A 27,791-nucleotide genomic window follows, 5' to 3' on the forward strand; every position below is an offset into this window, starting at 1 on the left:
ATGCCACCCCGCCTCTTCCAGTCCCCGCTGGAAATTATGAGACAGTCAGACAGACAGCAGAGGGATGAGAAACCGGGTTTCCAGCCTATGTCTTCCTCCGTAATTCAGGGAGCTGGGTCCGTGCATCGTTGAGTCCCTCTGTCCCCCCATCCCTGGTGTGTGGCTGCATCTGGAGGGATGGACAGGGAGGGAGGGACAGACGGACAGACACTCCTCTCTGACAGGACCCTTTTGCAGACAGTTCAAAAGCAGCAAAAAGAGCTCAAATTGCCCACCGCGGTGTTCGTACAGGGGCATTTGCCCAGACCTAGCCGGAGAAGACATTTTGATTGGAAACAAACCAGTGATTTTTCTGACGGTCCAAGCTGTACGTGGGCAGAGACTCTCTCGACACATTATTTGACCTTGCTCCTGCGGTTTCCCTCCCACCCCAAAGACCTGCCCTTTAAGACTACCTTCGGTTACACTCACTTTAACAGATACTTGAATGCATTTTGCGAGCATTACCCTGTGAAACAAACACCCATCATTTCATTTCCATTTCCCTGTCTCTAAAGGCAGCTGTTAAAACATTTGGTAAACATACTTTACCATCTTAAATATTTATTTTTCCTCTGAATTTTTAATACATCTAAGGGGATAAATGTATGTATTAAATGTTTCTCAGTTGGTCTAGTATGTTTCTATTTAATATCTAAGGTCAGATGGTCCTTAGAGAAATACAACATACACACAATCTGTTACATGACAAGGCAAGATACTCATCACATAAAGTCAAGTTGAATCATTGTAGTGCACTGATTATGGATTGTAATAATCAAGCTAATAGAAAGCTGCGATAAACTCAATCGAAAGCAGGGGCTACGCTGGGTGAAGCAAACCAGTTATGTGATCTTTAACCTCGGGTGTTTTCATAAGAAATGTGGAAGGAGCTGTTAGAAACACTGGTTTTACGAGCCAGGCATCTGTGAAAGCAGCACCAGGCAGTCGTTTTCCAAACTGCCGCCTTCTCCGACCCCGTCCCGGCCAGGGCTCGTCTTCCCGTGGTGGAGCTGGAGCTGGGGCTGCAGCGTGAGCACTGGTGGTCACTGGTCCTGGCGCTGGCTCCCAGTCTGCCCCAGGGATTGCGGCCACGACGGGAATGAGCGATCGGAGTCCTGCGACGACGCCTTGGTGCGTGCACAGGGTCCTCTCCCACTCTCAGAGCTCCGGTTTTATTCCATCAGGGCTCTTACTTGCTTTTTAAACAAGTTTTTAATTGGAAATGCATTGGTCAGTGCATTTCACAGTGCTAGCCATTTTTGAGTTAAAACTCATGACTTACCGAATGAAAGCAGTTAGCTAAATCCTTGGTTGCAAGGTCTTCCACTCACACAGAAGATGCAGCTGCAGAAGGAGAACGTCACGGGGAAGACACCCCCAATATATGCACAGCCCCTTCTTCATCTCCCGTAGGAGGTCCTGGCTGCGTATGCCAAGGACGTCAGCAGCTCCTACCCGTACCCAGCTGTTACACGTCCCTGTCACCCCACAGCTACATCTCCAGCTGTGCTGGGAACAACCAGGTCAATCCTGGGAGCTGATAAGGGCTAACTCTGCGTTAAACAGGTTAAGCATAACTATGATCCCATAAGGGACTTGTATATGTCTCAACCTGCAAAGCAGGACATGGAAATGGGAACTGCAAATGCAAATATCGCTTGTTCGTGTATGTTTTTTCCTCTGAGCGGGCCCAGCAGATCGCAGCCTGTGGCACGGCAGTGCCAGCCTGTCCTCCTGCCTGGGTGAGGCTCTGAGTGACCCCAGCCAGGATTTCGGCTGGGATGTGCTGCGCCGTGTACCCCTGCCCTGCCCCTGCCGCAGGGCTCACCTCTCGGGCACATCCTCCCTGGTGAAGGGTGCGCAGCTGCCCCGGTGCTGAACCCTAAAACCATACGAGACTGTCAGCAGTTAGGTACAATCCAGTCTCTTCCCCCTGTTTTACTGCCTGCAAATACTACGGGTAGCGATCTCTGATATTTCAGTGAAAGGAGGTTTTGATCACGTTTCGTTTTCCATTGCTTATTTTTTCTGTGCACGCTGCCGTTGTTCTCATACGTCTCTTTTTTTTAAAAGATTTTGGTTTATTTATTGTTTCTCTTCATATGTTCTTTTTCCTGTCTTTTGCACTTTCCTCTTTATTTCTGTCCCCAATGATCTGAAAAGTTTGCTAAAGAGTGGGTAAGTGTGTCCTACTTTTATTTTCTTTTTTCCAAATTCCTGTATTAATGTGTTACTGTCATAGAAAAAAAATCCCCAAACTGTAAAGCAGTTCAGAGACTACCAATCAGACACTGAGACCAACATCTAGCATTTGTAAAGCCCTCGCAGTCTTCCTTCCCAAAGTCTGATTAGTATTTAAAGCAGATTTGTCTCTTTCAATGTGATTTGATGTTAACATTTTAAAACAATATTAATGCCAAGTGGTAATGAATATAGTGACTAGCACCAGTGCTTGAAATGTTTGACTGAAAAATCAAATGTTTTGTGTTGGAAAGCAGTCATAATCAGTATTTTCTCAGTCCATTGAAAATAAGAATATACTGTATGTTTTCACTAATTAAATCTTGTATTGGAAACAGGTCTTTTCTAAATTAGAAGACGACTGTATTTTAGTACCTATTCTAGCCATATTGCAGCTGATTGCATCAGAGCTCCCAAGCTAAGCAAGGTTTGGCATGTGCAGAAATCGGGTTGAAGACTCAGAAACGCTGGTGCTGCAGGCGCCGGCGTTGGTCAGCCCGTTCCGAGCTAGTGCCGCGGGATCTGCTGACACCCAGGGCTGGGGGCTGCACTGCCTGCTGGCTTTTGCGTGGGACAAAAAGGCTCTTTTTGGTTTGCTGGGGCAGCAAATCCTCCCCACTCCCCTTCCGAGGGCTGTGCGGTTTGCGGTGCCCTAGGCAAGGGCTGCCCCTTTGCCTCCAGCAGCCCGCGTATCTCATTGCCGGGCGCGATCCACGTGCAAAATGAACAGGATGGTGCCTGCAGAACTGAAGCAAAAGGACCTCAGGGTCTCTTGGAGCACGGGGTGCTGGTGACACAGGGATGGCAAAGCCTCCCCTCCGACGTCTGCGTGTGGCTCCCGGAGCTGCGGGCACACAGAAGAGGGCAGGGTTTGCCCATGCTTCACAAACCGATGTAAGATTCTCCTGAATTCAGGGTCTCTCCTGCGAGTGTAAGTAATCGCTGGCCACTGTAGTGGAGCACAGGGTAATAAGCTGCATCATTCTTTGGTTTAATACCGCGTATTGTGGTTTACCGAGGGAAGAGTCTGACAACCGTAGAGCTCTTGCCTGCAATCAATGCTAATATTTTCCTCCCCCTCTCCTTTTATTTTTCTTTAGCACCAGTACCATTCAAAAATAGATGAACTAATTGAGGAAACCGTCAAAGAAATGATAACACTCCTAGTGGCAAAGGTAACCTTCGACTTCAGGTGAAGTGATTCACTGTTAACATTGCATTTTTAATACGTGCGTTTCCATTAAAATGTGACACATTAAGATGTTGAATTGGCTTCTTGTTTCCCACAGGCAAGATCATACATCTCCCAGTCCTTTCATGGTGACTCTTTGATGATTAGGAACTGCGTGAGATGTAATACGCTGCTAGCAGGATTGCCGTACTGGGCCAGAAGTGGTTTTAAGGAATGGGTGTTATGTTAATGGGGTAACACCCCATGGTCAGCATCACCCCACGGCACTGAGGGTAGCTGCAGTCAGGGGGTGGCACTGCTAAGTGCTGCTGCGTAGACGTTGGGGTGGCACGCAGAGGTGGTCACCACTCCTACGCGTAAGGTTGTGTGGACAAAATAACTCGTCTTGCGCAGTATCGCCATATGCTCTTCTAAGAAATTAATTTAGAGGTGACGGTAGTGGGAAATACATTCCAGAATGTCAGGTTTAATTGTTTGGAAATTGTTTTTCTTCAGAGTTGGCTCCTCCAGCTCAGCTGCCAGCATTTCCCTTGGGTTGTTGTGTAGGTCTGGTGTGCTGCGCTAACACAGAGGGAAATTGGTACACAGGGAGAAAGATGGTGGCGTGTGTTTTCCTCTAGTTTCAAACTTTCTGAGAACAAGTCATCCCTATTATACAGTGGAGACCTTTAAACATAATCCGCCAACATATGCCAGTTTGATTCTTCTGCAAGAATACCCAGCTAGCTGCGTGCTTGACACTGCGTACTGGGAGCAAGAACCACCAGCTTCCCCATCCGGAGAGGCTCTGCTGGCTTCCCCATGCACTGCACCCACCTCCTGTCCCCAGCATCGCCCGTGACACCGAGGGGTGCTTCCCACCCGGCGAGAGGTGGACCACGTAGCACCCGAAAGGCAGTGCTCCTTTCTCCCCACTCCCTGGCCCGCTGTGCTCGGGGACAGTTTGTCTGTTCCTTTGGCAATGCTGGGAGCTCCACTGGCTTCTTCGAAGCCGATGCTGATTTCTACACCCTTGTCAATTATTAAAAATAATTGCCGTGTTTTTTGTCTTCATAGTTTGTCACCATTTTGGAAGGAGTCTTGGCCAAACTGTCTAGATACGATGAAGGAACTTTGTTTTCTTCTTTCCTGTCATTTACTGTAAGTACAGACAATATTTTCCTTTCTTTTTTTTTTTTTTTCCTGAGTTGTAATCTCCTGCTCTCCCAGGGCTAGATCAGCTACCTAATAATTCTGCCATTCTGTGATGTTTGAACACTAAGCCCACATGAATAGACAAACAACCTGTATGCAGATATACAGTACATAAACACCCAAGATGTATAGGCCATCGTATTGTAGCACAGAGTAAAGCTGTCTCCAGCCGTCATTCAGGCTGGTGGAGTTCAGTCTGTTGAGGATGTGCACAAAGATGAAGAAAATCATTGCACTGTACACGCAATTTCCCTAACTAAAGAAGTTGCTTCATTACCACCTTGCATGATGGGTGTGTTCCTCTCAGTCCTCTGGCCATAACGGTGACCATCTTAGGTAGTAAAAAAACAAAATAAGGGAGATCTAGCGAGTGCTTTTGTGTTTCTAATAGAGAACAAGGTAGGGGAAATGCCATGAGGTTACACAGCACAAGGTGCCTCTAATGCCACATTTCTCCCCAACATTGCAGAACCAATCCACAGCTCATCACGTTACCTATTTCCTAGAAAGGTACAAGAATAATACTTGTGCAAAACTGGCCTCAGTCTCCACCAAGGGTTTAGCAATTTGAGATGTATTCCAGAAAAGTGTTGTGACAGCTTCCTAGGACGAACACATAGCAGCTGATTTCAGGTCTTCTGAAAATCCACACCACAAAGTTTACAGGAGTGTCTCTTTGCAAGCGTGGCTTCTGTTAGCTCAGCTCGCAGACAAGCGTGCACCCAAATGCATGTGGCTGGGGTTGCTTGGAAAGCTGCATTAACATTTTCACCCACCGTTCCCACTTGCTGCGTGTGCAGCCTGTCCTGCGCTCACTAGATCACGGAGACTGGGCAGGAGGCAGAAAGCGCTGCTCTGCAAACTGGGAAGGCTTTCCAACATCTCATTCAGGAGTTGTCTTGGCTACTTGCGGTCGTCTGTTGTTTGTTACTCTTGGGCTCTTTTTTCTGAGTTTGAGGCGGTTTTGTAGGATCCGTCTGGAAACGGGGATGGATGGGGGAAGGCTTACCAGCGAAGGCAAGAAACTCTGCTCATGGGCAGCTGCATGCACACAAAGTCTAGCAGCTTCTCTAAACCACCACGGGGTTCAGACTGATCCTCCTGACTTCTCAGGTGTGCTGGAGGCACTTTGTTCTTCAGAGAAGGAGAGGAAGGGAGGGCGTCCCACTCGCTGCCCCGCAGTGCAGCTCTTCTCCCAGGGTGACCCCTGCGTGGTTGCAGCCCCGGGGCTGTGCTCATCCCTGCTCGGGGGGATGCAGGGGATGGCTTGGGGTGGATCCCTTCCCTCGTTCCAGTGCTGCAGAGGGTTAGGAGACGCTCGCGTGCCAGCAGCAGAGGATGTGGAGGCGGCAGCTTTCCAGGCATCGGAAGCACCAGCATCAGCCCGGGTAGACAGCGTAACATGCAGCCCTTCCTTCTCCGTGAATGCAAGCTGTTCCTCGGTGGATGCTGCGCTGCTCCCACCACATCCTACTGTTTACGCTGGCGAGCGCTGCTCCCTTCGATTGCCGAGTGAACCCCCCCGGCCGCGCTTGGGCTGTGGATGCCCGTGAGGAGGAGGCAGCACGGAGGTGCCTGGGGTTCAAGCATCCTCACCCTGCTGCTCCTCGGACACTTTCTGACAATTAACGGCCCCGGCAGCAGCAAAACGGTCTGTCCCGCTCCGATGGCCCCGCAGCCTTTGAACCTGGCCCCATAGCTTCAGTTTTCCTGAGTTTCCAGCCAGGAAGGGATGTACATCCAAATAGTTACTGTGGGTGGTGCACGCACATCCCCGGGAAGGTGCTGAGCCCTCGCCCCCAGCAAGGAGGCCGGGCATGCTGCAGAGGAGCAGGATTGCTCCTTTCCAGGCAAGGGACGTCTCCCACTTTGGCCCGCTTGTTTGCTGGGAGCCACTGGGCAGCACCGGCCGCAAGAAGAGGCTGAGGAACAGCCCCGACCCCTTTGGCACTGGGCTTAGAAAGTCTCCGTTCCCTACAGTAGTAATGTGGTTTGCCGTGTTTAGTCTTTGCAACGATAAATAGAGAAAGTCTTTCTTGTTACAGCATGCTTGCACCACCTCCCACGTTTTCCCTGTCTGAACAAATACAACAAAGTGTGATGGTCCAAGCCGCTGAGCTCTAGAAAGCATTAGTCTCCCACCCCCTTCCACCGACTTCTTTCATCGCGTGTTTTCCAGGCGCTCTGCAAGTGACATGTAATCGGGGGTCTTGTGACAGACAGTTTTATCACCTAGTAGGATATCCTCATTTCCAATTCTTGCCTCGAAATTCAAGATAAAATTAATGCATCTGTTGTCCTAATAAATTCTCACTAGCCACTTCTCCTTGCAGAGCACTTTGAGAGGAAAACACCCTTCTAAATTTGGCCAGACTTTTTTTTTTTTCTGTTTGTTGCTACATTTAAGTGCATCTCGGCGGCAGCAGCCCAGGCCCTGGCTGGGCGTCTGCATGTGCAGATCCACTGAGTCACAGGAATGACAGCTGCTAAAGTTCCCTTTAATCTGGATGGCCTCCGTAGGCGGAGAATTACACCTACAGTAATTAAAACTAAAGACTGCATATTACCCAAGGGAGACAGAAGTAAAAGATCTTATTTTTGTTCTGCACAAAATTTGTATGGTAAACTGAGACGTTCCATGGCAAAGTCACACACTTTGTGAAAAACGGCAGCCTAGCAAAAATCACACAACATCCGGCAGTTTGGAAATTTCACGAAATGTAGCCAAATCTGAGTTTAAAGAAAAACAAGTAATTATTCTGATTAAAGGGGAGTGGGCAGGAGAAGAAGCTCAGTTTTTTTGTGGGTGGAGGGGGGAGATTGCAGGAAGCCGACTGAGTTATTCTCGTCGCCTCTCGGCTTTGGAGAAGAAGGTAGTTTGAGACAGCGGTGCTAAGCTGGACCCGAGTCCTAAATCCACGCTCAGACTGCAGGTTTCCTGGGGCGCCGCTGCATCACTTCACGCCCCGCGTGATACCTGAAGGTAGAGGCGCACGGCACGGCGCAGCCCTGAGCGCGGAGCCCGGGTTGAATGCTGCGGGCTGCCAAGCCGCATCGTTTTCCGAGCTTTCCTCCTGGTTGTTTAGTTGTGTTGCTGGGAAAAAAAGCGCTCGTTCGGAGCTAGCTCGGGCAGCCCTGCCTGCGGCTGCTCCACGCCGGCGTGGGTGAGCCGTGCCTGCCTGCTCCTCCGGAGCTGCAGCCCTTGGCCCGGCTCCAGCTGCCTTGGCGCACGGAGGCTGGGGCTCCTCCGCTCCCCTTCGGCAGGAGCGAGGGGATAGCTCTTCGCTACCCCCGAGAAAGTTGTGAGGATAAATGCGGCGACAGGGCGAGGCGCCCAGACGGCCGGCTGGAAACGGGGGGTACCCGGAGGAGAGACAAGCGTTCGCTCTTCGCTGGGAGCGAGGGCTTGGCGCTGATTTTGCTACCTCCTTCATCGACTCGTGTGCCGGGACGTGACCCCGTCCCACCTCCGTCCCCTCCGACGGCCGGACCCCGGGTCACACCGCGGCGGCAGGCGCTCGGCACCCTCCCTCTCTTCTTGCCCCCCGGCTCGGCAGCCCCGGCGCTGCCAATACTTGCGGCGTTCACCTCGGCAATTACCACCAGTCTGGTCTTTTGTATCGCCTCATTGTGCTTAATTATGCACCCCCCACACACACCATATGAGTGCTTCCACCCACTCTCACATTCTGTCTCACACATACATTCATTCTCTCATTCGGGACACATAATTTATTCATCCCAAGATGCAACTGTGTGCGTGTTATATTTAGGCTGTTTTAATGGTAGCTTTAGAAATATTTAAAAGCAGGTGAGCTTTTACACCCAAACAAAGATGGCCGGCAACGCTTACCCTAATTAAAAGCAGAAGCGTTGTGGAAAATCCCAGCCGTACTCTTTCTAGACACGGTGCCTTATGCTACAGTGGGAAAAAGGTCTCTCTGGCCAGCTGGGCACTGCTCGGTTGGAAGACTGGGCCCTGACATCGGGGGCCACCTCGCCTCCCGTGCCAGGCGATGCGCACCCTGCTGCGTGGTCCACCAGAGACAAAGTACATTTTGGGGTCTCGCAGCCCCCGCCGGCTTGTGAGGACACCGCAGAGTGCGGTGTCCACGCACTGATACCCTCCCTCAAATAACATTTTAAAAGGGGAGGAAAATTGTAGGAAACTAATGTAGCTGTTCAGGGTCTGGGAAGCAGAAGAGCTTCGGGGCACTTCTCTGTTGCGTGGCGTGAGCACGCTGCCCCGACGCGGTCTGCGAGCTCCTGCCAGCACCAGGGCCAGCAAAAAAGGGGGAAAATAATGTCCCAGGCAGAGCCGGGGGAAGCACGCTGCGTGTGGGACTATGGGCAGGGGGCAAAATTAGGGTCCTTTGGGCACCTTCCACTGGCCACCCTGGTGCAGGTGCCTGCCAGCCCTGCCACGCCGTTGTGCCCACGGTGCCGGCGGGCTCCCACGGTCCCCGGGATGCAGGTCCCGATGGGAGAGACACGCGCTGCCTTCGGAGACACGTGGCATCGGGCGGAGAATGAGGCCTCCGAAGAAAATAACGATGTCTACTTACGAACCCCGTCTTCCCCCGCTCGCTGAAGTAGAAGAGGGAGAAGCACAACTCCCACACTATCATCTGTTGCTATTAGAGCTTTAGCAGCAGTAAAGTTACCTCTCCAAAAAAAAACAACAACAAAAATACCACCCTTGTCTATTCTTTTAGATGGGGAACGTAGTTTTATCACCCTTTTTCCCTCGCTCAGCATTATGTTGTCCCGAGTCTTGGCCGTAGAAGCTCTTACAGGTGTTTAAAGAAAAAGGAAAGACCTGAAAACATACTGATGGTGTAAACTTTCTTCTTGTTCCTTTTACAGGTGAAGGCTGCTTCCAAATACGTGGATGTACCCGTAAGCACAATTTAAACAACTTCTGTCATAGTAATTTGCATCATGCTTTGGTTTATGGCATGTGTAGCAACCCACGTTATGCATTAACAGCCAAGATTGAACTATGGGCCTTCACACTTCTAACATTTGAACTGGAAAGAATATCTCCATGACGTTCATAATGAGCAGTTACCCTCCTATGGAGACCTACAAGGCTGTTTAGGCAATAATTTGCAGATGGTGTCAAAAAGGTACCATATTTATGCAATTGGCTTGAATCACATTTAAAAAAAAATGGGAGCAGTGCATTCTGTTAATTCTTCATTTGGACTTGTACAAATACAGTATAATTTCCAAACAAAAAGGTCCAGACATGTTAGAACTGAGCCAACACACATCTAACACATTAGCTAATCTATTTTATTTTTGTTCTTCTAATTGTTGGTTTATTTTACTCTTTCAGAAAATGACTTTTTTATTACTTTGGGGAACTGGTGATGAGCTAGCAACATGTGTTTGGGAAATTGTTAATGAAAATAATTTTTTCCATTTTTCTGTAATTGGTATAGGAAAACTGTACATCGTCTCCTCTAATTAGACCTTGATTCATAAGGAAAAGAGCCCTTAACATTCTTAGACAGAGCACTTAACTTGCCAGGAATTTACATTTAAATTAGGTTGAAGTGTAATATATGAATGTTGGCTGGAATAAGGGGTTACTGTAACATTTACAGGCAGAGAGATCCTGAGCAATTACAAATGAAAAAAGAGAGGATCTTAATATACCATACCAAATCCTGCTTTCAGTTAGACTGGGCAGTGTAAATCAAGAATAACTCAGTTGAGTTCGATGACCTGTATGGGTAATGTATATATGTGCATTTAACGTGGATATGATTGCTCTGCATGCTCTCACATGACAATGCGATAAATTTATCAGACATCTTGGACCACATCATCTGCATTCGGTGTTTCCATCCCTTTAGCTCAAAAGAAACCTTTCCTACCAAATTGCCGTATATTTAGCCCAGCATGGGAAAGACAAACTCTTGAACAGTAAGAGGTCTTGTGTGGTTTAAAATAGACCAGTGCAGAGATCGGCATCCTGGTGTCTTGGAGTAATAGAAACAAGATATTGAGAGCATTAGAAAGAGGGACTCAAAATTCATTTCTAGCCCTAGAACATGTGTAGATCCTTCCGCTGAAATTCCTAGTTGTTTGAGTGCATCTTAAATATTTAGTCGTCAAGAATTTGAGCACAGAACAGTTATTTTAAGTAACTTCTAAGGCAAAGCATAGCCTTCTCTGAGACCTCTATGTTCCTGGAAAGTAAAGCATCTCCAGGGAAGTGGTCTTGGTAAAATGCTCTATAACCCTTTCAAGCTTTTCCAAAAGCACTGTACCTGGGACACCCTTGGGAGGTCCGCAGCATCGCGGCCATGCGGGAGGAGCGAGGCTCTGCTCCTGTCCTTGGAGCCAGTCGGACGCTCCAGTTATTTGCATAAAATAGAGCACAAATCATTCATCTGGGTTATTTTTTGGTTGTTTCCCCACCTTCCCCTGGAAATGAAGCCACGTTACAACGGCTTCCTTGACAGCCCCACAATTTTTGATGAAATCAACCACCAGCCCCGCACAGCTCCCAGACCTTTGCAGGAGGATGCCCCATGGTCCGTAAGCCACTGCCTTTCTGGGGGAAGGAGAAAGAAAAACCTGTTTGACTAGAGGACAGAGGGGAAATCCTGGTGTTGAACAGAAAACCATCGGTTAAATCTAATTCCGCAAACACCGTTGCAATTGTCTGGGTACAAACCAATCCGTTTAATGCCACCTTGAAATGGGCACGATCGGCATGCTGAAAATTGCTTGAAAGTGTAACACTTGACTACTGCCACGTTTGTGTTGTCCTCATTGTTTTTCAAATTAATACCTTGTCATTGTTGCAGTAGGTGTTAAGAAATGTTACTGGCTTCCCAAGGGCCAAGCACTGGCCCTTTGCTTGATAATTGTTTGCTTTGTATTAAAAAACTCCCTTCCTACTGCTTTCCAAACTGTCCTCATTTTCACCCTGGAAATTACACAGATGTGTTAACTAACTTCAATTTACAGTGGCTGACAATCGTATCTTGCAGAGAAATGATACTCTGTGATCTGAGGTAAATCACAGTAATGGAAACTAATGACACTAGTTATTAACAAACTTACAATGTGCCATGGAAATTTAAGATTTTGTGGCAGCTCTTGTAATGACTCATGTTACAGTATTTTAATGGGTTTCCTTTGAGGTAAGTTTGATTCCAATATATCAAGCAAAGTGAACTCAAACAGGATTTTTTTTTTTTTTTTAAGTATTTTCCCATCCACCTGCTTCAGTTCCCATTTTCTTTAAAGAAATGCTGTTGTCCCCCAAATCTTACACACTTGCAGGTTACTGTTTAAAAACAGTTAAATTCTGCAGAGAGCTGTAGAGATGTGACACCACAGGCAGGCTTGCCGCAGTTTAGCAGCGGCTTAAACGTTCGTGTAGACATACATTCCCTGCCTTACCATTTACCCAATTTATTCTTAAGAGCAGCACTAAATGTGAGCTAAAGTCAGGGGTCTAAACAGAAAAAGAAAGGTGATTTTGGGATGCCTCCTGCAACACCAGCTGCTTACTGCACGCATCCTCACACCGTAGAAGAAGAACCAAGAGCCCAGCTCTGGCTGTTAGCTTTCTACCTTCGGAAACCAGAGGGCTTGCATAGAGAAGATGACCCAAGAAAACAACAAATCCCCAGCCCGGCTTGCTGGTTCACTCATTAGGTCAACAGCACCAAAGGTAGCAAGACAACTTCCCGGCGTCGATATGTGGAGGAAGAGCTTTATTCCTCTGGCCGGCTTTGCTCTAGGCGAAAGAAGAGAAGGAGCAAGTGTCTTTGCATGATCTTGGGCTGCACACAGTGTTTTGCTGGGCACGGGGCACAAAGCAGCGGGACTCGGTGTCCGTCAGGTAAGGAAAGGGCAAACTGCAGGAGGACGGCAGGAGATGGAGGAGAAGGAAAAGCAGCGACGAGGCTACACAGAGGAGCTGCTCCCTGTGCCGCTATTCATGTTTCTCTCTCTCTCTCTTCTTCTCTCCCCCATGCAGAAGCCGGGGATGGATGTTGCTGATGCCTATGTGACATTTGTCCGCCACTCTCAGGATGTCCTGCGTGATAAGGTCAATGAGGAGATGTATATAGAAAGGTTATTTGATGTAAGTAAATGCCTTCTCCTCCTTGGACACCAAGCAGGAGAGACCCAAAATGTGACAAAATAAGACAGGAGGATAAGTCACATTTTGAGAAAATTTATTGGTTATAGCTTTAAAAAATAAATAAATCTTTCCTTTCTTTCTGACTAAGGCTCGTATCTGCTCTCTGCCTGCTTTAAATCTCTACTCTAGTCTACTGTGTCTTGGTCTGTCTGTGTGTGGATTTTAAGGGAAGAGCATCTTCTAAGAGAGCCCTTTACTATGTTTAAGCTTGTGGTAAATCTCTCTGTAACAGAACATCTTGGTCATTGTTCTCACTGTTAAAATTTGAGCCGGGTTTTTGGCAGATGCATTTGCTAAGGGCCATCTCTTCTGCACATTTTGCAGTGTGTTTCATTGACAAGCGCTCCAAAACTGACAGTGAGTTAAGCATGCTAAATTTTAATTTTAAAAGCTAACCAAAACAGAGCTGATTACGAATGGACTTCCATATTTCAGGAGGACCACAGTGTGGTGTCTGACACCAAAGGTAAAGTTGAGACACGGTCTCCTTGATGAAGATGGCGTGGTAGGAACTGACCCAGATGTTCAGAGCTATTTTTCTGTTGCACAAGATAAATTCATTGGACTGTAAGAGAACAGTGACCTGTGATGCCCGTTTGTTTTCGATTTGGATGCATGTTAACTGATATCTCTGTTTCTGTTGCTCTTGTTGCGTTATAGCCTTTCTGTCCTCGTAGCTGTTCTATAGCGAAGGTTTTCTGTTGACGGCCAGCCTGTAGCATTAGTGTTTCAGTCTCCTTTAGGGTATTTGTCCATATATTGATTTCTGTTTGAAGCAGCTTCTGTTCCTACTTTCCTTCCTTTCATCTCTCAGCAATGCCATTTCTCAGTCTCCCGGCTCTGGAACTGTAACAACCTTCCTCGCTTTCTTTACTCGCTCGTTTGCTTCCTCAGTGTGCAGGGAAAGCTGCTTTTTTCCCCAACCAACCTCCTCCTTCACTCGATACCTCTCTTTCTGCGCATTACCTGTCCCTTAGAAACCTCTTCCTCCTTTACAATTCCCACTCTTTCTTTCCCCCGTACCTTATCGGATTAAAATGGAACTTATCTCTCATGTCAAATGTTTTATCACATTATATCAAGTGGCATGAATTAGAGTCAAATAATCTTACTGTGTACATCTACTAGCATGACCCATATCCACTGAGAATGCCTCATTCATGCACGGAGCACGGCCGTGCCTCCTCTGGGCGCCGCACGTGCTCGCTCTGGGGAGAGTTTGCAGCGCAGAGCACCAGACGCAAATCACCCATCAAGCAGGCATGGGGAGAAAAAACAAAACATAAAACAAAAGACTGTCGCTTCCATCTGCAGCAGGCCTGCGAGTGCATTGCTCGTTTGTGTTGAAATTTGTTTCATGAGCAGTTAAATTTCCAGAGCTCATCTGGACTGTTCTTTTCAATGCCCACACTGCCTTTTCCCTCATCCTTTCCCTATGATTCACAGTTGGTGTGTTTATACCCTTTGGGCCATTATTTCCAATTTTCAAAAGGCTGTAATTAGCACAAATACTGATTTCAGTTTGATCCACTCGTACTTAGTTTTACTAAGCCATATTTTCAACAAATTAACAGTTGACATGGAAAAAAAAAAAAAAAGAGCAGCTACCTTGGTGGAAAGCAAAAAGTCCAAAACCTTTCTTTCCCTCCTTGCTTTCCTCAAGTCTCCCTGGTCCATGCAGAATAAAATAACCAAGAGCAGGGTTTTCGCATTGCTGTGCCTGTTTTGACCCACGCCGGCTGCAGGCGGGAGCCGCAGCACGTGGGAGCTGTTCCCATTCCTGTTCCCGTTCCCGCTCCCATTCCCATTCCCCATGCCGGCGCTGGGACTCGATGCTGCCGGCCTCTTCGCACGTGTCTCGTGTACGTGAGTGTGCGCCCGCGAGCGGCGTGAGCTGCGGGGCCCTTGGTTCGCAAGGAGGGAGGGGGATGCGCCGAGCCCTAGCCACCCAAAATCGGAATGACGTTTTGAGCGGTCGTGTCTCGTCTTTGCCAGGTTGCAGGTGAAGAATCTGATTGCTCCTGAGGTCAGCTCTCAGCAAGGCTGAGATGCTGCTGGCAGGTCAGTAGCAGCAGGGTTTGTGAGTACGTGGGGGTCACCTGGACCCAGACCCTGTTTAAATCAGTGCTGTGCTCACCTACGTTTCCCAAGGACGGGAGCAAATGCTTAACTCTGTTGTCCCGAGCTTAGCCTTTGTCCTCCTCACCTAACGCAGCGAAGCAGCATGGCCACAGGGTCTTTAAGCTCCTTTGGTCTCCGCACCGATGGTCATATTTTCCAAAGACGTTTTAGGTGCTAGCTACCTTTTTAATAAGAAAGAGAAGAGTCATAATCAAAAATGGTATTTACGATGCCAAGTTAGACTTGGACCTGATTTTGTTCTTGCTTCCCCCAGGGTGGCAGAGGAGCAATCCTCTTAGCTTCAGAGTTTCTCTAGGCAATGAGATTATTAACGCTTTTGAGGCCAGCTCCTCTGCTGCCTTAGTGCAGTGATGCTGGCATACCCCAGCCAAAAGCTAAAAGTCCAGTTTTGGGATGTTATACGGTAATACGTGCAGCAGTGGCAGGTGAACAGCTTAAATGTGCCTGCAGGCAGTTTCTGCTCTCAGTGGAATCATGTGAGAGACACTCACAATCTAGGGCTAAATCCCCTTTCTGTGCAGTCGTGAGTAGCGCAAGAGCGGAGGTGCACAGCGCAAGGTTGCCTGTCACACGTTCGGTGGGGTTTGCAGCTCCCAGGATATTCCTAATCCCCACATTTCTCCACAGTCCTGCCCAGCATTTCCATTCATTTTCCCTTTGTTTCCTCCCAGGAGCAGAGGCTGCAGAGTGCATTAGGCCATCTCCCAACAGAAGCTGCGTTAATGCATCTTTGTTGGCATTTGCCGTGATTTCTTAGCTCAGAAACCATGTCTCTTCCCCCGCATCGCGTGCCCTGCTCGTACCTGCAGAACAGGGCTATGCTCTTCGGGAGGTACTGGTGTTTGTGGAAGATTATTGTAATATTTCTGTGTGGTCTGTGTGTTAATCATCTTAATTCTGCAAATTAGTCAGGGTTTTTTTCTCCCCCCCCGAAATAGAGTCATCTTAATTTTAAAAATCTGTATTCTTGGGATCATTGAACGAACAGATTGATCGTGGAGTTCTGCTGGTAATCAAAACCTAACTAGCTTTTTGGCAGTGCTGTTTACTGCAGAGTAACATGACTTATTTACTTGGCCTGGCTCACTAATTTGATAACATTTAAAGCTAAAACACTGTAATAAGGCCCGTTTGTGGAGAACAGTGGTAACAGAAGGGTTTCAGAATAGCATCGTAGCGTCCGCTCCCCGCATTCCTGTGCATGGCTGGGTGCTTTGGGATTTAAACCGCTGTGATACTTTGCATGCAGTGCAGAAGGATCGCAAACTCCGTGTAGTGCCTAATAGAAAGTAAAATTTTATCACTTCTTCCCCGGAAAGGGGGCAGAGTTGACATGCAGAACGTGACTGTTTGTAGGAACAATGAGGCAGAGGCAGGCGGGTGTATCTTAAACATAGGGAAATATCTTCAGAGTGATCTCGAGTCTTCAGACCAATCCTGCAAAATTCAGGTCCCTTTTGGCTCGGGACACTCAGAATTTCATAGGATCAGAGTTTATACATCTGTAAGTTTGTCTGAAGGCACTAGGAGTTTGACTTGTAAGGGTTGTGCCCTTTGGTGGAAGTTATTTATACATGTGTGTATGTGTGTGTATCTTGACACACACCCTTAGATACTCACAGTATAGGTTTCAACCTGTCAGAACATATGTGATCCAGAAAGTCTGATTGACTAGTAGATAGTGTGAATGCCAACCTTTCTTCCTCATAAATTGGTAAACACTACTGTAAAACATAGCGAGACTATTTCCTCCCCAGCCGCAGGCGAGTAGCACGTACACAAAAGGCTGCTGAACGTCGAGTGAGCTCCCTGAGATCCTGCGAATTCCAGCATCCTGATGCAGTCCCTAAATAGCGCAGATGGCATTTTTCTCTCTGATGATTAATTCAATATCTTACCGAAAAAAACAAAAACATGCTTTTGATATGAGAGATCAAAACACCAAGAGAAGCTCCTAAGATTGCAAGGACCTAAAAAAAAAATCAATTTATTTTTTTCCTCCTTGTACTTCTTGAAGACACCAGCCTGAGTAGAAGATAAGGATTAAAACAGATGTGCTTAGTGCTAGTTCATCTGCTTAAATCTAGCAGGCTCTGAGATCAGTGATTAAAAAGCCATCTCTAACTTTGATGAAATCCACTGCAATGGTAATACTGTGTCTCTGATCGCTTTCTTATGGGCCTCATGTCTGCCTAAACCGGACATAGAAAACATTTCACTGGAGATGATACATGGATTATATGGGTCAATTATACACTTAATCTGCCTTCTGGGGATTAAACGTGCATAGATTGACCCTGCGTATTTGGCTTGTCCTTGGCAGTTATCAGATCAGGAAGGTTGCCTTTACCAAAAAGTCTGGTAAGAACTTAATCACGCAGCGATACAGCCCGCTGAGGTGGCACTACTCACGGTGCTTTTTGCAGAAGGCAGTTTTACCACTTCACTGTCACTGTGTATGTTCGGCTTCCTCAAGGTCTGTGTCACAGCCGGGATACCAGACGGAGTATTTTCTCCTGAAACGAGAAAACGAGCCCGTTCGTCTCTGCAAGATGGAGGCGGTTTTTTTAATCTTGATGGCGGGGTGGGATCGGCGGGGTCCGGGCGGGCGTAGCGGGGAGGGCGATGGGGGAGACCGGCGTTTTGCTCTGCCCTGTGCCGTCCTCGGTGCAGAGGGACAGTTGCTCCAGGTTCTCTCCCAGCAGTAAAGGAGAAGCCGTGGCTCAACCGAGCCACCTTCTCCTTCCCACCGCCCTCGGGGAGGCACGAGCCCTCGGCTGGGGCTCCAGCGCCAGGTCCCGTCCCCCAGGCTCAGCTCAGCTGGGTTTTTGGGAAGCCCCAGTGATATCCCAAGGCTGATGGTGCAGCTGGTGGATTTTCGTTTCCTTTCGCCAGCCAGGAGCCCAGCAGGAGCGCTGGGGCTGAGGACGCGGCTCAGGACTGTCCTCGTATTTCCAGAGGTGCCCTTGCTGGTAACTGACTTCCGAATATCAGAGATATTGAGTGATAAGGATGCAGGGCACTGTGCGAGTCTCAGACTTCAGCAAAATCCTTATACAAATTTCCAGGAACCTGACTGAGCACTTCTCACTGGTTTACTGGAGGGTCCGCAGGCAGCTCAGCATATTTCTCAGTACCTACTGATTTGGAGCTTGATACCACAAAGAAGCGTACGGACAAATTACAAAATTTGTCCTAGGTCAGTTAATTCAGCAAGTCCTCTGCAGACACTTAGGCGTTAGCTTATTCTTCAAATCAAAGCTTTTGCCTTCAGTGGGGTTACCCACTTGAATTTTGGCAGCTCCTTCAAGGCGTGCTTGCAGGATCATGGCATTTCTTGCTAGAGTGTGAGCCTCGCACGCCACAATCAAATGCCAAAAGAAAGCCCTTCTCACCCTCCCTTCTCCTTCCCCTCCTCGAACCCAAAAGCCTGGTCGTGAGTCAGTGGAGCTACTCACTGTGAGTTAGAATTACTCACAGGAGGACGGGTTGCAGGATCAGGGGAAGAACGGATATCAGACTGTGTGCTGGGCTCCCATCTAATATCTGCTTGCAGCCGCACTTACCGCTTTCTCTTAGACAGACAACAACCTGTTTCCCTCCTACGCAGCTAGACTGCTCATTAGGGCAGTAACTCTCTCCCACTCCCATCCTGATATGGCCTCCACTGAGCTATTTCTTCTGCGTTGTTTTTTGCTTTTTTTTTTTTTTTTCCCCTTCTCCCCCCCTTTCCTGAGTGAGTTGTGAAATGAAGACAATTAGGCAGATTGATCTCGAGGAAGCGCAGCTTGCTTTTTTTTCTCCCCGTGCATCTTTGGAGGTGCCGGAGCAGCGCAACTTTCGCTGCAGAGGCTGCCGCAGCCCTTGGCTGGCTCGGCAGGATCCGGACCGGGACCTGGAGTCAGTGCCACTGCAGGGACCTTTGCTGGGAAAAAAAAATAAAATTGTGATGGCAACTGCCCATATATCTTCTAGGAAGGGACAAATTCTCTTTGTACATGCACCATCTCTCTGCAGCCTCTTTTTCTTCCCACGTGCCCTCGGAGCCACACGGGAGCAGGGAGAGGAGCTTAGCACGGACACCGCTCCTCGGAGCCAACCCTCGGCCTTTTATACTCCCGTATGTGAGCTTCACACGGCAGCGAGCATGCACTCGCGCGTGGCCTCCCGCCTCTCCTGCGCTCCCCTTAGCAAGGCTTCTTTCCTGAAGTGCTCATTTAAGTGGGCTCCATTTAATTTCTTTTAGGGAGAGTCTTAATAAAATAAGTCCTAGATCTGTCACTGGATTTTACGTGCTCATAAGGGGTTTTTTTCCCTCCTAAATGTCTTTATCGGAACAGCTTTTCGTGTTCCAGTAGACATTTGGTTGAAGACAGTTAATTTGATTTCTTTTCCAGAGGAGATTTTCTATTAATCATTCTAAGAAGGCAGACTGATTGCTCCGTTACGTTAAGGTCAGCATAGGCTTGCTAACATCATCCGCACGGTGCTTTTGAGCGTCAGAGATTTTTGTTTTAGGGCCGGCACTGAGCGAAAGATCAGTTATTTTCCGCTGGACGTGGGTAGCCAAGGTAGGTTTTGGGGAAGAGGTGCCGTCGTGCTGTCTTGCAGGCAGCGAGGCATCCTCGATCCAGAGAGCCTTCTTGCGAGCCGCCTCTCTGCTCCCCGAGCGGGAGCTGCCTGTGCACATTTATAACTGCGCACGAGTCGCATAGTACGCTCTGAGCTGAAGCTGCCTTCCAGCTCCGTTTAAGAGGCCTCGGCTAATTGAAGCTCCAATCTTGCGGGTTGTCGGGAAGGAGAGCCCGAAGGTGCTGGCGTTCCCCGGGAAGCCCAACCCACGCGGGTGCCCGCTGAGTCTGGGGGTGCGAGGAGCGTGGGAAGGGCCGGGGCGTCCTGCTGCACGCAGATGTGTGGGGCTGAGCCCCCCGCCGCCGCCGGCAGCTTTGCTCCCTCCCTCCGGGCTGCGCAAAGGGCCTTTGCCCAAAGAAACTCCCGGCGAGCCGACGGCCCCTGCACGGACAATGAAGAATTGTCCGATTTCCAGCAGCGCCTGCAATCCCGCTTTTCCTTTTCTCCCCCCGCGATCCAGCCCCACACAATCGCTGCCGTTGCCCGCGCCGGCCAGCGGTGCGTGCGAGATTAGCCGTCCCAGGTCACTTCGTTTCTCTTGATCTGCGGCTCTTTCCTTTCCCGGAGCTCTTTTAAACCTCACCCTGGATGTATGATATCAGCATTCAAAAATGCTTAGCAAAACTCAGGCACGAAGTGCCTTGTCTGCAGGCGTGTAACCCCAGGAACGATACCAGGGGAGCTGCTCCCTCCTGCGCTCAGGACCGAGATACCTGGGCAGCCTCTAGCTACTTTTTTGGAATTTGCAGGTTATAAAAGAGCCAGCTAAAGTTTATCGAGTCCCTCTTCGTGACAGCTTTCAATTCAATCTGACGACAAGTATAATTAAAGTATTCCATAGCATGCATTGCTGTATTGCATCTTATGGAGCAACTTTGCATCCAATTATACCGTCACTGCCTTGCACTAACAGGGCCCTGGAATCGGGACAGAAAAATAGCAGCACTCTGTGTGGATATTGTGTTTTACTAAGCTGCTTTATATAGAAACTCAGATTTTAACATGTCAACTTCATTTCTTTTTTGAAAAATGGAAATAAGCAGAGAATATTTTATAGGTTAAAAAAAGTATTTGAGAACAAGCATCCATACAGAAGTGGTTTTGTGTGTGCATGCCTTTACATTTTTTTATGCAGAAGCTCTTTCATTTAGGAAAACCCAGGTCTGCAAAATCCTGCAGAGCAGCAGGTTTTGGGGCGTTTTATCTGACAGTTCCCAGCAAGTGCTGCGCACTTTGCTGAGCTGTATCTACAGTGAAGGGGGAGGGGGTCCAGCACCCCGAGCCAACCTGACCCCGTACCCAGGGCCCCGTGAGGAGCTCAGTCAGCACGCGGGATGCTGCGTGCCAGCACACCGTGTAAAGGCAGGGTCTTCCAGCTCAGGGATGCACATAGTCAGGAGAAGTTACCCGAAAGGCAGCGTTTTCTGCAGATGTATAACGCGGTGTTGCCCAAGGATTGGGTCTGTCTCGTCTCAAAGGGGAAAGGGGGCACCCGCCGAGGCTCTGAGCCTGCAGACCCACAGGTTTAGGCATGGGGTGTCCCCGGTCTGAGGATGCTGTAAACGAGAGAGAAGTTAGAGGTGCCATCAGGACCAGTGTCAGTGGCCTTCCTTCCCAGCTCACCGTGAGCATCGGCCACTGCATCCCTCCCTGCACCCTGCCATAGATAAATAGCTGTTTCCACGCAGGTCTCCCTTGCACTTTTCTCTGCCTGCTGCCCTCCACCGAGCCCCGACCAGCGCACAGCTCGAGGGGTTTGCCCTCCTCAGAGCAAGCGTAGCAGCGTGTGGCTGGGCTATATTCGGAGATGGTCCGCGCGTGGGCTGGCGTAGGCGTTTGCTCACAGCAAACCCTGGTGGGCTGGGACCGGGGCATCCCGGCTGTAGAAGGAGATGATCCAACATTGCAATAGCTCTTTCAGTGAGATCCTTCCCAGGGGAGAAAGCTCAGTGAGATATTGGCCTGTCCTGCCTGTGGCTTGTCCCCAGAGCTACCCTGCCCTCGCCTCTGCCAGGGACGTGAGTATGTGGCTCTTGCCTAGGCAGAGATTTTGGCGTCTGGCTAGCGGGGTAGACACCCTGACATACAGCTTGGGAACGCCTGAATAAGCACGAGCCATTATATCCCCTGCAGCAGAGTTGTTCCTCCCCTGGTGAAGGTGCAGTACCGCCTGCAGGTCCCTTTCTGGCTCTGGCTGGCCGCGTACTTGCGGTGGGCAACCTTTGCTTGCGTGATGAGAGCGCACGGATTGCTTGCAAAGCCACTGACGGGCAGAGTAAACAAACCTGCACCCACCACGGCGTGTGGAGTTGCAGCTGCACAAAACACGTGTAGGCGTTAACCAATTTTGTGCAGCACTGAAAGCGGACAGCGTTAGAGATGACCTTCTTGGTCATCTTTATTTGCTGGGGACCTTGGCCCCACTGACATGAAAGATGTCAATCCTCCTTTCCCTCCCTGAAAAGGAACAAAACAATTTGGGGGTAAGAGCAGAGAGAAATTTGCAGTGAGGAGCATGCGGGCTGAGTTGTGCCCTTTTGGCGAGTGGGGAATTGTGCAATCCCACCAGCACGTGCAGAAAATGTGCCCGCGAGGAGTCCCACGCCTCCTTCCCATTAACACCAGTGGCACCGACCTGCCGAGCCCCGTCGGGTCCAACTTGAAGCCAGTTAAGGGTGAAGCGCCAGCCTGAGCGTACCCTGTTGCTGCGATCCCCAAACAGTGGGTGATCTCAGGTACCATATGTACTGCAAAAAGCGTGCGGCACTTCAATGCGCCTGGGTCTGCGTTTCAGCTTTCATTCTGAATTCTCTTCCCTGCTTGAAGGCAGAGCTCTTATGCGATTCAAAGTTTTTTTGTGGTTTATTTTTGGGAAGGGAAGGGGAGGGGGGAATGATAATGTAATTCGGTGATGCCATTTGCATCCTAGACAGATGATGAGTTGCTCTGGCTAGCAGCTTAACCCTATTAGGCAATGCTGGGACCGTGACTTTATTAAATAATAATACAAATTATTTTAATATTGAGCCCCTCTGACTTTGTAACTTCCTCGTATAGCTATGTTGTCAGTGTGAATGAAATCTCGTAGCTAAGGAATATAAAATAGAGTAAAAGGCATCCAGAAATCACAGCGCTGGGGTGGATGTTGAAGAATACACTGTGTGTGCTTGCAGTGGTAGCATTATAGCGATACAAAAAATCCCAGGAAAAAACAGTGCAGCCGTTTATTTCAGTAATAGCTCGGTGCGAGTGTGACCTGGGAGACTCCAGACAGATTCACAAGGCTTTGATAGAAAAAAGTCATAAATTTTATTAAAAAAAAAGAAAGACCCTGGGGTTCCAGGGGATTTCTATTAAATTGTTAGCACTTTACTAGATCTCTAAAATTTAATGGAGAGGTTTAATTCAGAAAAATGAGGGTCATGTCACCTCTTGTGAGGACCGCTTGCCCAGGCACAGGCAGAGCCCTGCCAAGCACGGCTGACGGAGGATTTGCTCGTACAGGCGAGGTGCGAGTGTAGAGTCCAGAGTCTGGCGAAGAGTTCACGTATCCCAAACACTTCCCATTTGTGTGCTCTGTTTCTGAACATACCAAGCGAAAGACCCTGCAGAGGAGTTAAATTAGCACACTTCAATCTGTTACCAAAACTTAGATTTATTTTCTGAAAGAGAAGATACTTTCCGAAGTGTGTGAATTTGGGGGGGAATTACCTTTCTAGTAGCAAATCAAGAGCTGCCTGTGCCCTCTCGGTGCTTTGCTGTTGTGTGCTCTGTAGAGCTACACTGAAAGACCTACTTTTGATGTCAACTTTTGCATACCTAACGAGAGTATACGCACTTAAAGAATTACATGCAATAGAAAAGCTACCTAATGATCAGACAGTGTTATTATCTGGCGTGCGGCAGCGTAGCAGGACCATAACTATTTATTTACTCTTTGCGGATAATGTTCTGTTATTTTCTAGTCTTTGGCAATAGCAAGAGAGCATCTGATATATACAATATTGGTGTGTATCCAATTGTTTGTGAATATCCCAAGTTTTGAAACATGGTTGTGAGAGAGGAATATAAGCTTAAGCTTGAAAGGCTAAAAAGCAGAAAGCCCCACACGTAAATGCTATTATGCACTTAATGAGGCAGGGTTTAAAAAAAATCAGCCACACAAGTTGGTTTTATCAAAGAAAATGTATAAATAACAACCAGTGATTCAAACTGCCTCACAAAGGGAAAAGCAGGGACGGGAAGCTAGCACTTCACTTGTGGCATTCAGATAATAGTATTTACTACACTAATCTTTTGGGCTTAGCAATTGACAATCAATATATTATTATCAACAAGCGTTAACGCAAACAAAAAGCTTCCATTTCTTTTTTAACCGTGTTCCCCTAAGTCCCTTAAATTTAATTAAAACCGGACAGCTCTCCCCCTAGTACAAATTAGAGTTAAAATCATATTAAATATTTGTTCTACGGGAAAACAAAAGTGTCAGCTTGTGCTACCAGGTTTGGCTGCTTTTTTTTCTTCTTCTTCTTTTTTTTTACACACAGAGGGGAAAAAAAAAATACCAGCTACTCAAAGTTAAAATAAAGTCTCTCTCCCTCCCTCCCTGTCTCCCAAGACTACTGTCTATAACATGTTGTTCCTTATAGAAAGTGGGATATGGTGGCATTTGCTTGATTAACTTGCTCGACAAAAGTGACAGCTGCTGTGGGTGCATGTAGCTAAGCTGCACAGCGCAGTTCCGCCTTTGTACATCTGTCAGCAAAAAAGGAGGAATAAAGAGTGAAAAGAGACAAATTGGTCCCAAAAGGCAATCCATTCAACTCAGGAGGTTTGCTCTATTCAAGCACTCGCTGGGAATCTCAAGTGCTAGGTAGCTTATTCAATTTCATTCATTCTTTAGAATGAGCCCACAAGTGTTTAATTTCTTATTCTGTTGAATAAAAAGGGGGAGCTTTTTTTTTATTGGAAGCATTAATTGTAAGACTAGCTGATCAATGCCTGTGATATTAACTCATTGCTTATTTTCTGGTTAGCTGTGTGCTCTTAGATCCACAGCCACTAAACTTCGTTTCTGTTACATGGTGTCACACCAATTTCTCTGCTTCCAGGCAGAATACTTGGTCCCCTGAGCCTTGGCCCCTGCCAGGCTTGGGGGAACGGACCAAATCCTCGGCAGGTGTAAATCGAGAGCGTCACTGGTTTATTAGCGATGCCACCCGTGGCCACGGCCGGGACACGACCGAGCCAGATGCTCTTTGCCGGTGGGGCCGAGCTGCTGACCCCGCTGCAGGTTTGGCCCTGGAGAAGGAGGAGGTTTTGTAGCTCAAAATGCTGATCTGCCTTTGGATGGCTCTTCTGGTCCCCTGGCAAACGGCAGGGGAGGGGGAGCCGGTAAGCAGGGCACCGTGGAGCGATACCCAGCGCAGCGGATGGGTTTTGTTGAGTAGTGGGAAGAAGAGTTGATGAACGCATGGGATGGGGATTTGCTGCGTGGGCAGGTCTCCGCTTGCCGTCCAGAAAACGTACGCTTGCAGGGGAGAGACGTGCATCTTCCTTCCTCGTCGTGTGGCAGAAGGTCCGTCCCTGCCTCCTCAGCGACGCTGGGGACCAGAGCTACGTGCGTGCCTGAGGGACCGCGGCTCTTCGCCCGCCTCGGCTGTGCCACGTCCTCCTCCGGGGCCACCGCCATGTCTCAACGCAAGAGTTTCAGACACACTTGTGTCACCAAGGCCCTGTCCCTGCTCTTCCCCCGCTCTCCCGGCTGTGGGTCAGCCTGGGGGACGGCACATCGTCTTCCGCAGCAAGACAAAACCCGGGTTTCCAAAACACTGCCTGAGAAATAGCCGTGGCCCAGCTCTGGCAGCCCAGCCGAGACCTCGCTAGCGCTGTCTGGGAGCAGGGCAAGAGGCACGCTTCGTCCCACCACCGCGCTCATCCTCAGCCAGCATCCCGGCTGAGCTGGCCTTCGGAAGAGGCTTTCAAACTGGGATCGCCTACGCCGCTGTGTACGGTCAGGCTTGCTGGGAACAGCTCTCTTTTTTTTTTTTTTTTTAAGAAAAGAGTAGGAAACTGCATTGGCCATGAGGCTCTGTGCTTCGTGCTTACTGTCTTTACCGAGTTTTTGTAATTGCAATGACTGCCTGGGATCAACAGCCAAAGAAGCATTGAGGGAGAGGAATGCTTTGGTGGCCACAGAAGATTGGAAGGACAAGAAGGGTCCTTCCATGACTGCCACTGAGCAGCCTGGGCTTTGGGTTGCAGGCCTGCAGCCAGCTTCGTGCGTCCAACCCTGGCTGTGCGTGCGTCCAGGGCACGCCGTGAGCGAACGCAGGAGCACGGTCCCTTGGGCAGGCGGACTTCACCAGAAGAGCTCCTGCTCCCATTCACCGAGCAAGTCTTCCCGCAACGCTGGCAGCTGTGGGGGAGAGCTGGTCCCTGGAAAACACGGTCCTGAGCTGCTGTGGCCGCATCCCGACCTTCCCTGCGGAGACGACACCTGCCAAGGGGAGGTGGCTGCCGTGAATGCGTGTGACAACGCCGAATACTGAATTTGATCTCGGAGGCGCCCGGGATGGGGATGGACACGGCTCTGTCGGCTGTCACGTACTGTCAGCAGTTGTAAATCAGCACAGCCGCACTGTGCTTTCCACCAGCTGAGCTTCTGGCCCATTGGAAGGGGAGGCAAACACCAGATACAAAGAGTTGGTAATTTTTAAATTCTTTTTTTTTTTCCTGGCTGATGGAGTCGCTTTGAGAGAGGGCTGTTGCCTGAGAGCAGGTTCAGTTTTCCTTTGGGAAATAAGACTCACAGTCAGCCCCTTCCTCTCTCCCTTCCCACCTCTGTGGTCCCCTCACTCCGTGCTGGCCAGCTCGGGGATGCTGCGGAGGCAGCCGCCCGACATCCAATCCCTCACCTTTGAAACACCTTCAATTCAAGGGTTCATTTCAAAGCTGCCTTTCAGCATTTCAGAATAAGTCCATGTCCCGGACAAAGAGCGGGAGGCAGCCGGCATTCGGAGCCTCCTTGTGCAGTGTGTGTGTCACCGTTTTAAATAGATTGCCCTGCTTGGATTGGTTCTGCTTGGAAAGCGAGTACTGAAATGAGAGGTCATAGGGGAGAGTTACTATGGTAATTGAGTAGTATCACCAGTAGTTTTGCTCTTATGAGCATTAAAGCACATAATAATAGACAAACAACAGTGGTTAAAGCAAGCAGGTAGGATTACTATGTTCTTTTGTCGGAAGTATATAATGTCTTGTAGTCAGTTTTAAAGACTTCTCAACCCCCAAATCCACCCAGCAGTCACCTGCTGAGTAATTTTGTATGCCTAATCTCTAGCCCTTAACTACAAGCTTTCTGCTAATTTGAGGCAAATGGGTATTTTTGACACTAAATAGGGCAGTAAAGAATCCCTGACCTAGAAAAACTCCATTCCAAGGCACTGAGAGCAGAAAAATATTCTTTCAGCATCCTTGTGAGACCTTTGGAATGACATAAAATAGCTTTGACTAAACTGTGCTGCAGCCTTCGATTAATGGTTTGCAGAAACTTGCTGAACATCCCTACTACAACTTCCCCCATAAAACTTGTCACTTCAGATTGCCATCAGCCACCACAACAATAATCATTTCATGCCTATTGCTAATTGCAAGCACAGCTGAGGCTCAGCGGGGTGCTCTTGCACAGTCCCAGGCCTTTATACCAGCCTCAATCTGTTGTATGGCACTTGTTCACACACAAAAAAACTACCAGTAAAGGCAGAAAGAGGCAGAGTCACAGGTTCCTTGTAATCCCTCTGCTACCCTGCTGACAACCCAGCCCTATAAGCATTCCTGGTTTTGTCCCACTCTTTACAAAAGCTGAAGTGACCTTAAGCTACTAGTATGTAAGCTTTTGAATGAAGAATACAGCTCCTTCAGGTGCCTTAAGAAGCAGTGTTGCATCTGGCTTACGAGATTCTGTTTGCAGCACCCCTGGGGTGAGCTGTGGCTTCCTGTAACATGTAAAATATGAGTGTGAACTCAAGGTTCATGGCAAGGAACAGGAGGTCATGCTTCCATTCAGCTCACACCAAAGAAGACGGGGGTTTGCAGATGTTCCTGGGTATGTGTAATGACACCACCTCCCGGAAAGCGCAGGAACCCAGCACAGGGCTTTTTTTTGATAAA

The 27,791-nt window shown here is 48.6% G+C and overlaps 1 protein-coding gene across 1 annotated transcript in view; it reads left to right on the forward strand.

Moving 5' to 3' along the window:
* The window catches only part of CADPS (Ca++-dependent secretion activator), a 185,117-nt gene that overhangs the window by 150,181 nt on the left and 7,145 nt on the right, over positions 1-27,791 (forward strand). The window contains exons 25-28 of the mRNA XM_010573333.1: positions 3,384-3,458; positions 4,532-4,615; positions 9,536-9,568; positions 12,678-12,785. Of these exons, the coding sequence (XP_010571635.1) occupies positions 3,384-3,458; positions 4,532-4,615; positions 9,536-9,568; positions 12,678-12,785 (300 nt within the window). The remainder of the gene's footprint in view (positions 1-3,383; positions 3,459-4,531; positions 4,616-9,535; positions 9,569-12,677; positions 12,786-27,791) is intronic.

The sequence above is a fragment of the Haliaeetus leucocephalus genome, unplaced genomic scaffold (assembly GCF_000737465.1).
Source record: "Haliaeetus leucocephalus isolate CR32 unplaced genomic scaffold, Haliaeetus_leucocephalus-4.0 Scaffold2, whole genome shotgun sequence".
In the NCBI taxonomy this organism is placed as follows: domain Eukaryota; kingdom Metazoa; phylum Chordata; class Aves; order Accipitriformes; family Accipitridae; genus Haliaeetus; species Haliaeetus leucocephalus.